This window comes from Chiloscyllium plagiosum, chromosome 21 (genome assembly GCF_004010195.1).
Source record: "Chiloscyllium plagiosum isolate BGI_BamShark_2017 chromosome 21, ASM401019v2, whole genome shotgun sequence".
NCBI lineage: Eukaryota > Metazoa > Chordata > Chondrichthyes > Orectolobiformes > Hemiscylliidae > Chiloscyllium > Chiloscyllium plagiosum.
In genome coordinates, this window is record NC_057730.1 from 10,276,695 (window position 1) to 10,290,915 (window position 14,221).

Consider the following 14,221-nt stretch of genomic DNA (forward strand, 5'->3'; position numbering starts at 1 on the left):
TGCGCTTAATGTTCTATGTTCTATAAGTGGCCTTGGAGCTGCTTGTGGAACAGCTTCACTGTAGCTGTGTGCTTCTGATGGTAACACATCATGATCATGCAGTGATAGTGATAGTGTCAAAATCACATGATTAAGTAGAGAGAACTGGAGGGAAGCAAAATCTCTAACCAAGTGTGAAGAGAACATGTATGGATCAAATTGTAACTAGGGTTCTGGCAGAAAGAATCAAGGAGTCCAGAAGCTTCACTTTAAAAGACTTAAAGACCCCAAACACACAATTGGGGAATTACATTATGAAGACACTGCATAAACTAGGTGTGCATTCCCCCGAACCTAAAATGTTGAAGGAAGATTTAATTGTCATTTTTAAATTGATAAAGAAACTCATCAACGTTTATATATAAAAAAAAACAAAGGCCTCACAAGCTATTTACTTTACGTCTGTCTTAAAACCTTTTTTAATCTCTTGAAACAGGACAAAATAGACCTCTTAAAGCTGCAATATTGTCACCAGCTCACCATTCAGTTTGCCTTTGCTGCCTGCTGTATCTGCAAGCTTGCTTTCAGCAACTGCTGCATGAGGACACTCAGGTCCCATTGAACACTCCTTCCTCACAACTTACAGCCATTCAAATAAGGTGCTACCAAAATGAATAAACTCACATTTATCCATCTTGTATTGCATCTACATGTATTTCCCCACTCGTCCGAAACTCATTGTAATTATTTCTGCATCACCTTCACAACTCACCCAGTTGTGTGTCATCTGCAAATTTTGGGACTTAACATGTAGTTCCCTCTTCTGAATCATAAATAATTATTGTGAACAGCTGGGGGTCTCAGTACTGATCCCTGTCGTACCCCATTAGTCACTGCCAGCCATTCAGAAAAAGGCCCATTTATTCCCATTTTTGTTGTCTGTTTGCTAACCAATTTTCTACCCATCTTAATATACCACCCCCAATCCCATGCATATCAAACCAGGTTTCTTTCTGGGATCTGACCTGTCTAGTTCGTCATCACATGGGATCATAACTTTCACTCAAGTAACAGTACAAATGCAGGTTGCACCTTCTTGATCTAGAAACTTCAATTTGCCACATAATGTGGAGGTGAACCCTGCAGTACCACTTTTTTTTTTGAATTATCCTGACAGGCAACAAGATAAAATAGATGATTGGCATTAGCTGAAAATGTGTTGCTGGAAAAGTGCAGCAGGTCAGGCAGCATCCAAGGAACAGGAGAATCGACGTTTCGGGCATAAGCCCTTCTTCAGGATTCCTGAAGAAGGGCTTATGCCCGAAACGTCGATTCTCCTGTTCCTTGGATGCTGCCTGACCTGCTGCGCTTTTCCAGCAACACATTTTCAGCTCTGATCTCCAGCATCTGCAGTCCTCACTTTCTCCTCGAAGATTGGCATTAGCTGCCTTCCATTTCATTTTAGGTTGTATAGCACTTTTTTGTTGAACTCCAGTACTGACCCTGACATGTCAACGCCTGTGATCCAACAAATTCTATGGTCCGGCCAAAGCCCAGTTCCCAAGACTGGCAGATTATGAAAGTACAATCCGTACCTTGTTTTGGCCATTTGGAAATTTACATTTATGATTCGGTAATGATTTGGGTATCTCTGGGTGCTGTGGGAAACTTGAGCTTTTGAAAGCTATGTATAAAGTCAGCAATCTAAAGTTTGACCCACCATCACTACCACTATCAAAACATTGTGAGGTCATTGGATGGATCGCAATTGCCTGATTTGAACTGGACTGAAAGAACCCCCTCTCAGTTTGCAATTCAATTTTGTATGGGGTGGCATGGTGGCTCAGTGGTTAGTATTGCTGCCTCATGGCGCCAGGGACCCAGGTTTGATTCCACCATCAGACAACTGTCTGTGTGGAGTTTGCACATTGTCACTGTCTCTGTGTGGGTTTCCTCCGGGTGCTCTGGTTTCCTCGCACAATCTAAAGATTTGCAGTTTAGGTGGATTGGCCATGCTAAATTGCCCATAGAGTCCAGGGAAGTGCAGGCTGGGTGGATTAGCCATGAGGGAATACAGGGCTATAGGGTAAGGGGGTGTCTCTGGGTAGGATGCTCTTCAGAGTGATGGTGGTCTGGGTGGGATGCTCTTTGGAGGGTCGGTGGCAACTGCTTTCACACTGTAGAGATTCTATTATACTACAGAAGTATTTGCTTGGTAGTCAGTCTTTAAAAAAAAAGGCATAATCTTCAAAACAGGAAGCAGGCCATTTTTGAGGTTATCTCAGAAATCAGCTTTTAAAAGAAAAAGAGCAGCAGGATCTGGATCACCCTCTCGCTAAAGGCTATGGATGCTGCAAATGTCAAGTGAAACTTTCCACAGCAAAAGCAACTGATTTTGTGTTTCACTCAGGATGCAAGAGATGTGAGGCCAGGTTTGGTCATCTGAGGCACTCTGATTGAATAGCAGAATAAATTGAGGGGCTGAATGACACATTTTGTTCTTACAGTCAAATCTTCCTCTTGGGTAGTTCAAGTACAAGTGGCACTAAAATAATTATTTTCTCCAAATTTGCCTTTGCATCAAGAGGCTATGTGATATCAGGTTTGTGTGTTTGGGTTTGGGAGGAGGGGCGGTTGTGTGGTTGGGTGTGGCATTTTTGTTTCTTAGAAGCACAGCAGCAACTTAAAGATATTTTCTAATCAGCCTAATCAGAGATGTTATTCCACATTTACGGAGCAGGCAAAACTTGAACCTAGATCACCAAGCTCAGAGGTGGGGACTCTACCACTGTACCACAGGAGCTATAATAATAGCTACTAAAATAACAATCATGAAATCCTTTACAAATGGAGATAATTCACAGTCTGTGTTCCTCATCAGCTGTTAACAATAAAAAAAACAGCCAAAACATAGTCATTTATTTGCAAGAGAAATGAAGGGTGGATGAAATTAATGTAATTTAAATTGCTTAGGTGAAATAAATAGAATTCAAAACAGTTAGGGGAACTCTAAAGTGTGACAAGACTCAACTTGTTTTGCTACAGGCGAGGGCAGGGTGATAGGTGTCATCTGCTCACATACTTGTACAACAGGTGAGGTCATATAGTCGGCGATCAAAGTATTGCATTTTTCAGAAGGCTGCTTCTAAACTTTAACCAGCACGCAAAGAACAAAGCCTTTGCAGCTCTGTTTCACTTGATGCAGATTACAAATTGGGTTTAAGATCGAATTGCAGTATTGCCATCAAAGGACATTCATGAAGAAATTGTACACCTTCAGAAAATTAGACAATTACCTGTGCACCATAATGGAGGTAGTTTAAGCTGTTTGTTATAATGAGCCCTAAGTTAACAGAAAGATTGCAATGTCATCGGGTAGTTACCACCCAAGGGGTCAAAAATAGTGCCACTGGCTGCTCCAAAGCTAAATTCCATCAATAAGTTTTGTTAAAATCAATGTCATTCTTATATAGAAAGCCACTCAATTGTAGCAAACAAGAGAGTCAGCTAAAATTAAAATTGACCAAAGCTGATATGATCTACGTACCAGGAACTAGTTGTCCAGTAATCCCATTAACTTCCTCATCCTATTATCTGCGATCTTGTGCAAAATTCGGAGTCCTCAACATTGACTCTGAATCCCATAGAACCTAATTGGCATTGGGTTAAATGCTGGCAAGGAAACCAATTTGTGAATCAGTACCTCTCCGTGTGAAACACCAGTTAGGAGATGTGCCAAGGACAGCAAGGGCACAGAATGTATAATGGATGAGGAACTCCAATGTTCAACCATGCTCAGTTGCAACACATTTGACACAGCAGCCCAAGTCACTAATGATTACAGAGTTTTAACTATCATTCATTACTCCGCAGATATTGAAGCAATCCGAGTTGGCAATGCCGCAAATACTGGCCAATGTTCTAGCTGTGTAAAGTTTGCAGATCGCAAATGTTTTTTTCTCCTCTTTTTCTTTCATGGGAAGTGGCATTTGTTGCTCATACCTAGTTGGTCATTAGGAGTAAACCGCATAGCTGAGGGTCCCTGTGGCACAGTGGTAATGCTGTTCACCTCGAAGCCAGGAGGCCTGTGTTCAAGTCCCAAATATACTCCAAATGTGTGTAATAACATTTCTTAACAAGTTGATCAGAAGACAACAAGAAAGCCATGTAGCTGTTTTCCATCCAACATGCCTGTATTCACAATGGAAATGTAGGTCTATTACTGTTCAGTTTTAGGTTGAACAGATATCCGATTCTCTATATTGTAGCAGACACTTGTGCTACAATGATTGTTCAATTTGAAGTAACCTTTCAGAGAAATAGAAAACCTCTATTCTCCTCTGGTCTCCTAAGTGTTTTGACTTGCTGCATCATTCCATTGACAAGTGTATATTCAGCTCTCTCTTGGCCTCTCATTCTGAATTCCCTCCATAAATATTTCCAACTTTAAAACTTACTGAGGAGAAATTTCTTCAACCAGAGCGGTGAGCCTGTGTAATTCTCTCCCACAGAATGCAGTTGAGGATAAAATATTAAATGCTTTTAAGAAGGAGTTAGATATAGTCCTTAGGGAGAAAGTAATCAAAGGGTTTGGGGAGAAAGCAGGAACAAGGTACTGAGTTGAATAATCAGTTATGATCATGTTGAATGGCCTACTCCTGCTCCTATTTTCTATGTTACCTTTATTATCAAGCTATTGGTCACCTGTCTAATAATCCCTAATGGGACTTGCTGTCAAATTTTTCTGACAATTGCTCCTTGAAAGTACATTGGGATGTTTTAACTGTAACAAAGACACTGTATAACTGCAAGTTCAGCTGCACATAATGGAGCACCAACAAGATCTTTTTAGAGATGAGTGGTTATAGGTAAAAGTTTGGTGATTTCTGCTGACAATGCCCTCTCAAATCAATATCAAAATATGAAAACAACACATAGTTAAAGTTTACACATCAGTTTCCAAAACCTGCTTGAAAATTACAGAATTACACGTACAGTGAGTGCAATTTAAAAAAAGTCCATGATTACTTGCCATTTACCACTGTAATTAAGTGGTAATTTGTTAGAGCACTACTGAATGGATTATACTTGTCTTAATACTTTAAAATGAGGTTTTCTTAACAATATGCCATTTTCCATTGTGAACTAAAAGTCAGAAAAAAGTGCTGCTCTATACCAGTATATAAAATAAATTGGGTAGTGGCTAACACACAAGGTAGTTATTCAGGCTAGAATTCTAAGTAATATGTTGAGAAGTCCAATTTTACTCTTGGAAAAGAGAAAGTGTAACGCTCATCACCAAAATCTGACATGTCTCTCAGAAAATATAAGTGCCATCATCAACATATCAGTTATGTTTCTCACAAACTTAATTAAATCGTAAACGGTGTCAAATCACATGATATAGTGTGAAGCAATTTACATAATTTTTCTGAAACTCAAAAATAATTCTGCAGATTTAACATTGTAAAGAAAATGACCTGACTATGATGCTTTCAAATGACATGCACGTACACACTGATGCAGGCTATTGCTGTGTGTGATTGTGCATAAAGAAGTGTGTATTTTTAGGGTTTTTGTGGTGCAGTGGTAGTCTCCCCAGCTCAGAGCCAGGAGGCCCAGGTTCAAATTCCACATGCTCCAGAAGTGAGTATAACATCTCTGAACACGATGATTAGAAAATATCGACACTGCTTTTGCACTTGTCTATCCAAACTCAGCAAGGTTTGGCTTTCAACAGGTTAGAATGTTGGCAAGATTTGAATAATATAATTTTATATGCAAATTACAACTGGAAGCAGGTTGTCACAACTGAGCCACATTGGTACGATCTACAATGAACAGCATTCTAATCCTGCAATCCTCTCCCATTCCCATATCTTTTTCATTTCCTTTCATTCAAACATTTATCTAACCTATTCATCAACACTGACAGGGTTTCTGCTACAATCATTAATTTCAGTCATGCATTCCCCACAGCTTTGTTAGGTGACAAAGTTTCTTATGTTATTGATCCTAAATCTTTTACACATAGTTACAATTATGTTATCTCATTCCAGCAATTACCAGAAAGACCCATTTTAATCTACAGTCAGACAATTACTTTGTATATGAATACCAAAATCACCATGTATTAATAAAAACTGAGGAGAAAGTGAGGTCTGCCGATGCTGGAGATCAGAGCTGGAAATGTGTTGCTGGAAAAGCGCAGCAGGTCAGGCAGCATCCAGGGAACAGGAGAATTGACGTTTCGGGCATAAGCCCTTCTTCCTGATTAATAAAAACTGCCCAAATATCCTCAACCAGAATTAATGTCAGCAATGAATGCAGGTAACAAATCTGCCATTAACAGTAATCAGTGGATAATGACAAGTTTAGATGCTTTAGGTGGAGTTTCCACTTGCTTTATCTATAATGCACATGCTTGCTTCTTGTTACATACTCAAAATATTGAGTTTCCTTGCTGGCATTTCCTTCTGTGGTGACCAGGCCTTAAACTTTAGACTGATGATATCTGCATGGAATTCTATACACTCCAAGCCATGCCTTTGTTTTAGATTTTATCTCTGACACTTGCAGATGACCCAGAAATCATAAACGTGTTTTGGGTATTTCTAGTAATGGAGTTGGGACACAGTTAAATCTACCCCATGAACCAAATGGTTATGTAGAAACCTGATGGTCATCATACAGATTAAATGTCAATAACTTGCATTTATCTAGCACTTCAGTGGAGCAAACAGTCCCCATCACTTCAAAATTATTATCTGACAAAACAAAAACCTGACACCAAGTCATACTGAGACAGGTGACAAAAAAAACTTGTTCAAAGAGAGTTATTGAATAGATCACATAAAAGAAAGGAGCACAAAAACAAGTTATTTGGCCTAGCTGGTCTACGCTAAAGTTAATACTCCCCATGAATCTCCTCCCTTTCCATTCAGCTCCTCTCAACCACCAGTATTCTTTTTCTTTGTGGACTTATCTAGTTTCCTTGTCATTTCCCTCGGTCACTTCTACAGTAGTCAGATCTACCTCTAAGCACTCAGTAAAGAAATTTCCCCTGATCTTTGCACAAGTAACTCTCCTATCCTTCATGGAACAAGAGTAATAACTGCTGCAGAAGCCCAGCAAGTCCAGTGACCCTGCTTCAGATTGATACTTTATGGCCCTAGTTTTAGATTCTACCACATTCTTTTCAAATCTACCCAATCCAACAAATGCATCATTTTTTAAGATCTCCATCAAGGCTTTTTTAAAAGTGTATCACAGAAACGATTTGCACAGATGTTGAACAAAGCATTGGTTTCCTCCACAGCACTACTCTTTTATCAATATTTTTATGCCATCAAAAGAAGAAGTGTTACATTGAAATTCATGCAGGAGGAATTTTGTCCTCCATTGTAACCTGCTGAGAGCTGCTCCAGTGTATTTTACATTTAAACTGAAATATGAAAATACTTTCACACTACAGTAATGGATCAGGCATGGCAATAGAAACAGTGATCAAATGGAGATTTGGTAGTTAATAGCAGTTAGAATAGAACCCTTTTAGTGAATGCAAGACATTAATCAGAGTGTGGAGTTCAGAGGCGAATGTAAAATGATCATTTGGTGTGGGATGTCAGATGAAAGCAACTGTTTAATGATTCACAGAGAGGAATTTCTCATTGAAGGCTGCTGGCATCCATTCAGATTAGAAGGAAAAAGAATTTAAGCAAGGAATTTCAAGATTTCAAAGGCCAGTGAACAATTAGTGTTGATTCAGCACTTGGTGCCCTTCCCTTGATATTAATTCGCAGTTCCTTGCACAAGTTTATGGTGAAAGAGGGCAGGAAACACAGTCTTTTTTTTAATCTTAAACACTGTGATAGGCTTCACTAAATATTTAAAGGTAATTGACCTTTGGAATAACTTGGAAATGAGGCCGCAATACAAAAGTGCTTTCATTTGCTAAAAAAAAGCATAAAGAGTTTTGTATGTTCTGTCTCAGGCTGCATTTATTGTAAAACAAAACACTCACAGGTGGGATAATGTGCAGGAACACAGTGTTCCAGTGCGATGTCACCGGACAGGGTGGAGGGTTGGCAGTGGCTGTCTAACACAGAGACCCTGCTGCCCATATAGCAACTCCAGGATCTTGGCTCATCTAGGTTTCTCTTCCTTCCTCGCAACCACTTTCTCCCTGTCCCCCACCTCAACTGGCATGAGGAGCTGGGAAGGAGTATAAGAAGCAACCCATCAGGTGGCCTTTCCTTTGGCGTATCAGAAAAAAGTCTCATATCAAGGCATTCCTCCAGGCAATTTTTTTGGATGCTTACCACAAGTGACAAAATATCACAACTTTTTACGCTGGTAACTGAGAACATCATAGAACATCAACATTGGCCAATCTGGTTGGTACACTTTAGCCAACTTACTTTCAGCATCCCCATGTGCATTCCTGAACACTCACACATCTTCAAGAAATACTTGATGTTAACCTCGTCGTGGATGATGTAGACAGGAACTCTCCTCTTGAAGCTGGCATCCAGCAAGTCTTTGAAAATATCGACGTCTGTAAATATATCCATTACGACAGCGATTACCTGTGAACAGTTAAAACAAAAACAGCTGCATTTACGCACAGGAGTGCTACAAGGTCGTGGAATAATATCATTGCTTACATCATGCATCGTCTGTGCACTCACATTATGAATTGGAGTTTTATTTAGATAAGGCAGATATTGGGATGATGTTTCCGCCAGCATGGTTTAAAAAAAACCAGTGGTTGTAAAGATACGATAGTCATTAATAAGCATGAAAAAGAATTCTGAACAAACTACTGTATGCAGGGTGTGGTTATAACGCACTTACGCTTATGCAGTTAACGGAAAGCTATATAAATGCGAGGGATAACTCAAGTGCTCAATTACCTGAGTAAAGGAGGAGTGGACGTGGGTGGGAGGCGTCGAGTGGAGGTTTGTGTGTAGCATAAACATCAGCAGAGATTAAGGTGGAGTGAATGACGTGGTTCTGTGCTATCAATTCCCTTCTCGGGCATTGCAATTTCCAAGCGACGGCCTTGTGATATTACTTGACTGTTAATGCAGAGACTCTGGTGATGTTCCGGGGACCAAGGTTTAAATGCCAGCAGGGCAGTTGTAAAACCTTGAATTAAAAGTCTAAAACAATTGTTGATGGGAAAAAAAATCTGGTTCACTAATACCCTTTAGGGGAGAAAATCGCCCCCCCCCCCACCTTACTTGGTCTGGCCTTCATGTGACCCCAGACTCATAGGAATAACTGCCCTCTGGGCAATAAATACTACAGCCAGTGACAACCACATTCTGTGAATGAATTTAAAAACTACCTGGGTAAAGATGGAAATTCTATGTTTATAGAGCCTTTCATAACATCAGCATGTCCAAAAGTGCTTTACAGCCAATTAAGTTAGATTTTTAAAAACAACTTTCACATTAGAAATGTGGGAAAGACAACAGCAATTTGACACACAAGCTTCCACCATCAGCAACCAGATTTTCCCAGCAACTTCTGTTTTTGTTTCTGATTTCCAGCATCCACAGTTATTTGGGGTTACTTTTGTTCATAGTTTTTAATAATGTTGTTTGAGGGTTAACTGTTGCCTGGGACAATGGGGAGAACTTCCTTGCACTTCTTCAAAGTAGTTGCCACAGGACTTTTCCGATAATCTGCAAGGCAGTTTGACTTGTTTTTTGAAAGGCAGACCCTCCAATGGTTGAGACTCGTGGAGTTTCTCCAGCATTCTCTATTTTGTATTTCAGATCTCCAGCACCAGCATTACTTTGCTTTGATGCAAGGTTGTGTATGTAACTTTATAAATTGAGACATTTTTCTTGAAACTTGAGGAGCTGCTGGATGTCTTAAAAAGTATAAAGGTGGATAAATCCCAGGACCTGATGAGGTGTACCCTAGAACTTGGTAGGAAGCCAGGGAAATGATTACTGGGTCCCTCGCAGAGATATTTGTATCATCGGTAGTCACAGGTGAGGTGCCAGAAGACTGGACATTGGCCAACATTGTGCCACTATTTAAGAAAGGTGGTAAGGAAAAGCCAGGGAACTATAGACCGGTGAGTCTGACATCGATGGTGGACAAGTTGTTGGAGGGAATAATGAGGGACAGGATTTTCATTTATTTGGAAATGCAAGGACTGATTAAGGATAGTCAATATAGTTTTGTGCATGGGAAATCATGTATCACAAACTTGATTGTTAAAAATCCTCTTCTAAATAATTCAAAACAGGATTGATGAGGGCAGAGTGGTGGATTTCAGTAAGGCAATCGACTAAATTCCTCATGGTTCACTGGATAGCAAGGTTAATCACGTGGAATACAGGGAGAACTAGCGATTTGGATACAGAACTGGCTCAAAGGTGGAAGACGGAGATGGCAGTGGAGGGCTGCTTTTCAAACTGGACACCTGTGACTATTGGTGTGCCATAAGGGATCGGTACTGGGTCCACTGCTTTTTGTCATTTGTATGATTTGGATATGAACATAGGAGGTGTTGTTAGTAAGTTTGCAGATGGCATCAAAATTGAGGATGCAGTGGACAGTGAAGATGGTTACCTCAGAGTATGATGAGATCTTGATCAGATGGGCCAATGGGCAGAGGAGTGGCAGATGGAGTTTAATTTAGATAAATCTGATGTGCTGCATATTGGAAAGGTAAATCCAGGCAGGATTTATACACTTAATGGTAAGATCCTGGGAAGTATTGCTGAACAAAGAGACCCAGAGATGCAGGTTCATAACTCCTTGAAAGTGGAATTGCAGGTAGATAGGATAGTGAAGAAGGCATTTGGTATGCTTGCCTTTATTGGTTATTGCATTGAGTATAGGAGTTGGGAAGTCATGTTGTGGCTGTAAAGGAGATAAGCTCGGTCACTTTTGGAGAATTACATGTTGTTCTGGTCTCCCTGCTATAGGAAGGACATTGTGAAACTTGAAAGGGTTCAGAAAAGATTTACGAAGATGTTGTCGGGGTGGACTGTCTGAGTTATATGGAGAGGCCGAATAGGCTGGGGCTATTTTCCCTGCCGTGTTGGAGGCTAGGGGGTGACCTTGTAGAGGTTTATAGAATCTTGAGGGTCATGGATAGGGTAAATTGGCAATGTCTTTTCTCTAGGGAGCGGGAGTCCCAAATTAGAGGGTCTAGGTTTAAGGGGAGAGTGGAAAGATTTAAAAGGGAACTAAGGGGCAACATTTTTACGCAAATGGTGGTGCATGTATGGAATGAGCTGCCAGAGGAAGTGGTGGAGGCTGGTACAATTACAACATTTAAAAGGCATCTGGATGGGTTTATGAATAGGAAGGGTTGAGAGGGATACGTGCCAAATGCTGGCAAACAGGACTAGATTATTTTAGGATATCTGGTAGGCATGGGCGTGTTGGTCCGAAGGGTCTGTTTCTGTGCTGTACATCTCTATGACTCCGTGACCCGTTGAGCTCTTTAAAATTAAAATGTTGTGCTGGATAGGGACGGAAGGAATAATTCCACGTGTGAAAAATGTAAAGGTAGGGCTGCTTAGTGCAAAAAAGGTTTTACTAATAGATGCAATAGGAAAATAAGCGGACATGCCATTAGTCAGTGATTAGAATGCGTGACTCTCTACCACAGGAAGCTACAGAGGGAAATAACAATTCTTTCAAAAGGCAACGAGATGACTAATTTTGGGAGAAGGGAACATCAGCATCTGCTGTAGGGTGGAGATCAGGTAAATGGAATAGGAGACTCATCTGAATTAAAACCGCCAGCAATAGGAAATTACTCATCTGCTGTGACGGTACCGATTGTGGAGATAGGAGCAGAGACCCCGGGGGCTAACAATTATCCCAGTCCCCAGCATGCTAACCCGCGCCTACTCACTCGCCTATTCCATTACCTCATCGGTAACTTGCTGTAGTCAATGGGACACTTCTCCCACCAACACAGCGGAAGTGTACTCCATCCACAATGATGTCATGATTACAACTTCGCAACTTCAAGCGGAAATCCAAAAACGGTTTGAACCCACCCTTACCTGAACACAGCAACAGTGAGGGCTTTAAAATCATGTCTTTCCTGACACCAATGACATTTTCAAGAATATAAATCAGCCAGTCACTTGCACCAGCAAAACGCATGTGTAATAGCCCCTTTCCAACTTGCTTCATGTCTAATAAATAGAATGGCACACACAGTCCTAAAGTAGCCCATGGGCTGCAATGATAGCCTGGGAATATCGCTTCCACTTTTTTGGACAAAGGGATTAACTTCTGTTTTCCTGACGTTGCAGGCAGTAGTGCTGTTTTGGAATGGTCTCTCCATTCCCCCTTAAAACCCTCTTGGGAAGTAGCCTCGGCCACTAAGTTTTGGGGAGCCCCATGAGGGTGGGGGGTCGGGCACCGACACCTTTAGGATCGTCATCTCTTTAGGATGTTCCACCAAGTTACACAGAGGGTTCTCTAACTGAACAGGACCGGGGTGTCCACTCCTTTCCAGTTAGTTACCGGACCCTCCTTCATGTCTCTTTAATCCCCACCCAAAAAATCTCCAAAAGCCACCCTGTGAAATTCCCACGGGAATGCCCCTCACCTTTTGCGCCTGGTTGATCATTCTCCGGATCATCTCTTTGATGTGCATGGAGCCGTCCAGAGGGGGCTGTGTGTACACATTGGCCCGGGTGACTCCGCGGTAGGCGCCGGAGTCCGGCCAGCCCAGCTCCAGCCGGGGCCGGGCGACGTCCGAGGTCTCCGGCCAGTAATGCAGAGACAGGGACTTGGCCTGGGAGCCCGGCTTCGAGCCCTCTCCCTTGCCCCCGGCCTCCTCCTCTTCGTCCGGCTCCTCCGGTAGGAAATCCCGAACGGAGTTCAGGATCTGCTCGATATCCAGCTCGGACAGAAATTCCCTCAAGTTTTCCCCGGTCACCAGTTCATTAAAAGCTTGCGTGCCGTGAGCCAGCAGAGTCTCCAGCGCCAGTCTCTGGGGCTCGCTGTAATAAAAGTCCGGTTTGGATTCATTGGTCCGAACGTTGACATTCCCCTCATCCAGGCACTGTAACTGCGAGAGGGCCATTTCCAAAAGTAATTAAAAACAAAAACCCTTAAGCCCCTGATAGAAACGCTACAGCCTGCCCCGGGAGTACCCCCTCACCACAGCGGGACCTTGAGTTGGACTAGGAATCAAAAACTAAATTCTGACAGGTTGAATGCTCCGCCCCAGTATTCCCTCCCTCCCTCTGCCTGAGCTCAGCGCCACGCCTTGATCTCTCCAGGACTCAGGTTCATCTTCCGAGTATCTCAGCCACACCTGCACCTGCGGTCAAACCATTGGGGCTTTCTGGTTTTGAAAGCAGGAGGAAGCTGACTCAGTCAGACAAACCTCTCTCACACACACACAGACTGAGTTCACTCCCTGAAGCCTGGAGACTCATTTGTTGGTAATTGTCCTTCCTGCCCGGGCAAACAAAGATGTGCTTTTGCGTAATGTCACCCCAACTTCCAGACGAGATCACTTCTCAATGGTTTGTTTAGGATATTCCATCATGAAAGTCTGTTAACATCGGCCAAAGTGACCGAACGTGTTAGTTGTGACAGAATTTTGGAAACGCTGTATATCTGTACTTGAGTACACGTGTCAATAAACCAAATTTTAAATTCTAACTTGAGACAGAATTAATTCGTTTCGAAAACATTCCACACATGTAAGATGTATTAAATGTGAAAAATCATTCTCAGTCACAATGAAACATCAGGAGTTTTGTCAATCAACATGGCCAGATATACCTTGATGAGGAGGCGTCCGTGTTGGACTGGGGTGTACAAGGTCAGAAGTCACAGACATCAGATTGTAATCCAACAGGTTTATGTGAAATCTCAAGCTTTCGACGCACTCCTAGCTCAGAGATAGAGACATTACCACCAGAGCCCCGTTTATGCTTTTGTCTCAGAGATTCCTACAATTTATTCACAGTACCTGAGAGAATTTAACAACCAAGAATATTAATTTGTCTCCAACAACAACTATGCAAGATGTGGAGATTTAACAAGTCGTTTTGGATAGAAATTGTAGGGTTTGGGGTATCTCTCAAATGTCTGTCTCATGTATTCGATATACGTACCCCAAAAAGAAAAAAGAAAGCGCAGGGATATGAGGAAGGAGTGAGGAGGTACGCACCTCCCTAGTTGTGCGTGTACCATCAACAAAAGGACTGCAGCGGTTCAAAAAGCGGGCTAG

At 41.8% G+C, this 14,221-nt stretch overlaps 2 protein-coding genes across 4 annotated transcripts in view; one reads left to right on the forward strand and one right to left on the reverse strand.

The window, feature by feature from the left end:
- The window catches only part of LOC122560523 (protein FAM83G-like), a 44,954-nt gene extending 31,476 nt beyond the window's left edge, over positions 1–13,478 (reverse strand). The window contains exons 1-2 of one of the 3 annotated variants that reach the window (XM_043711225.1): positions 12,581–13,478; positions 8,400–8,567 (exon numbers count right to left, since the gene is read on the reverse strand). In XM_043711225.1, coding sequence (XP_043567160.1) covers positions 8,400–8,567; positions 12,581–13,060 — 648 coding nt within the window. In that variant the 5' untranslated portion in view covers positions 13,061–13,478. Of the gene's footprint in view, positions 1–8,399; positions 8,568–8,669; positions 8,745–8,894; positions 9,169–12,580 lie in introns of those variants that run through there. The other 2 variants (XM_043711226.1, XM_043711227.1) reach the window with 2 other exon arrangements.
- slc5a10 (solute carrier family 5 member 10) overlaps positions 1–14,221 on the forward strand; it is a 147,990-nt gene that overhangs the window by 94,705 nt on the left and 39,064 nt on the right. The window lies entirely within an intron of this gene.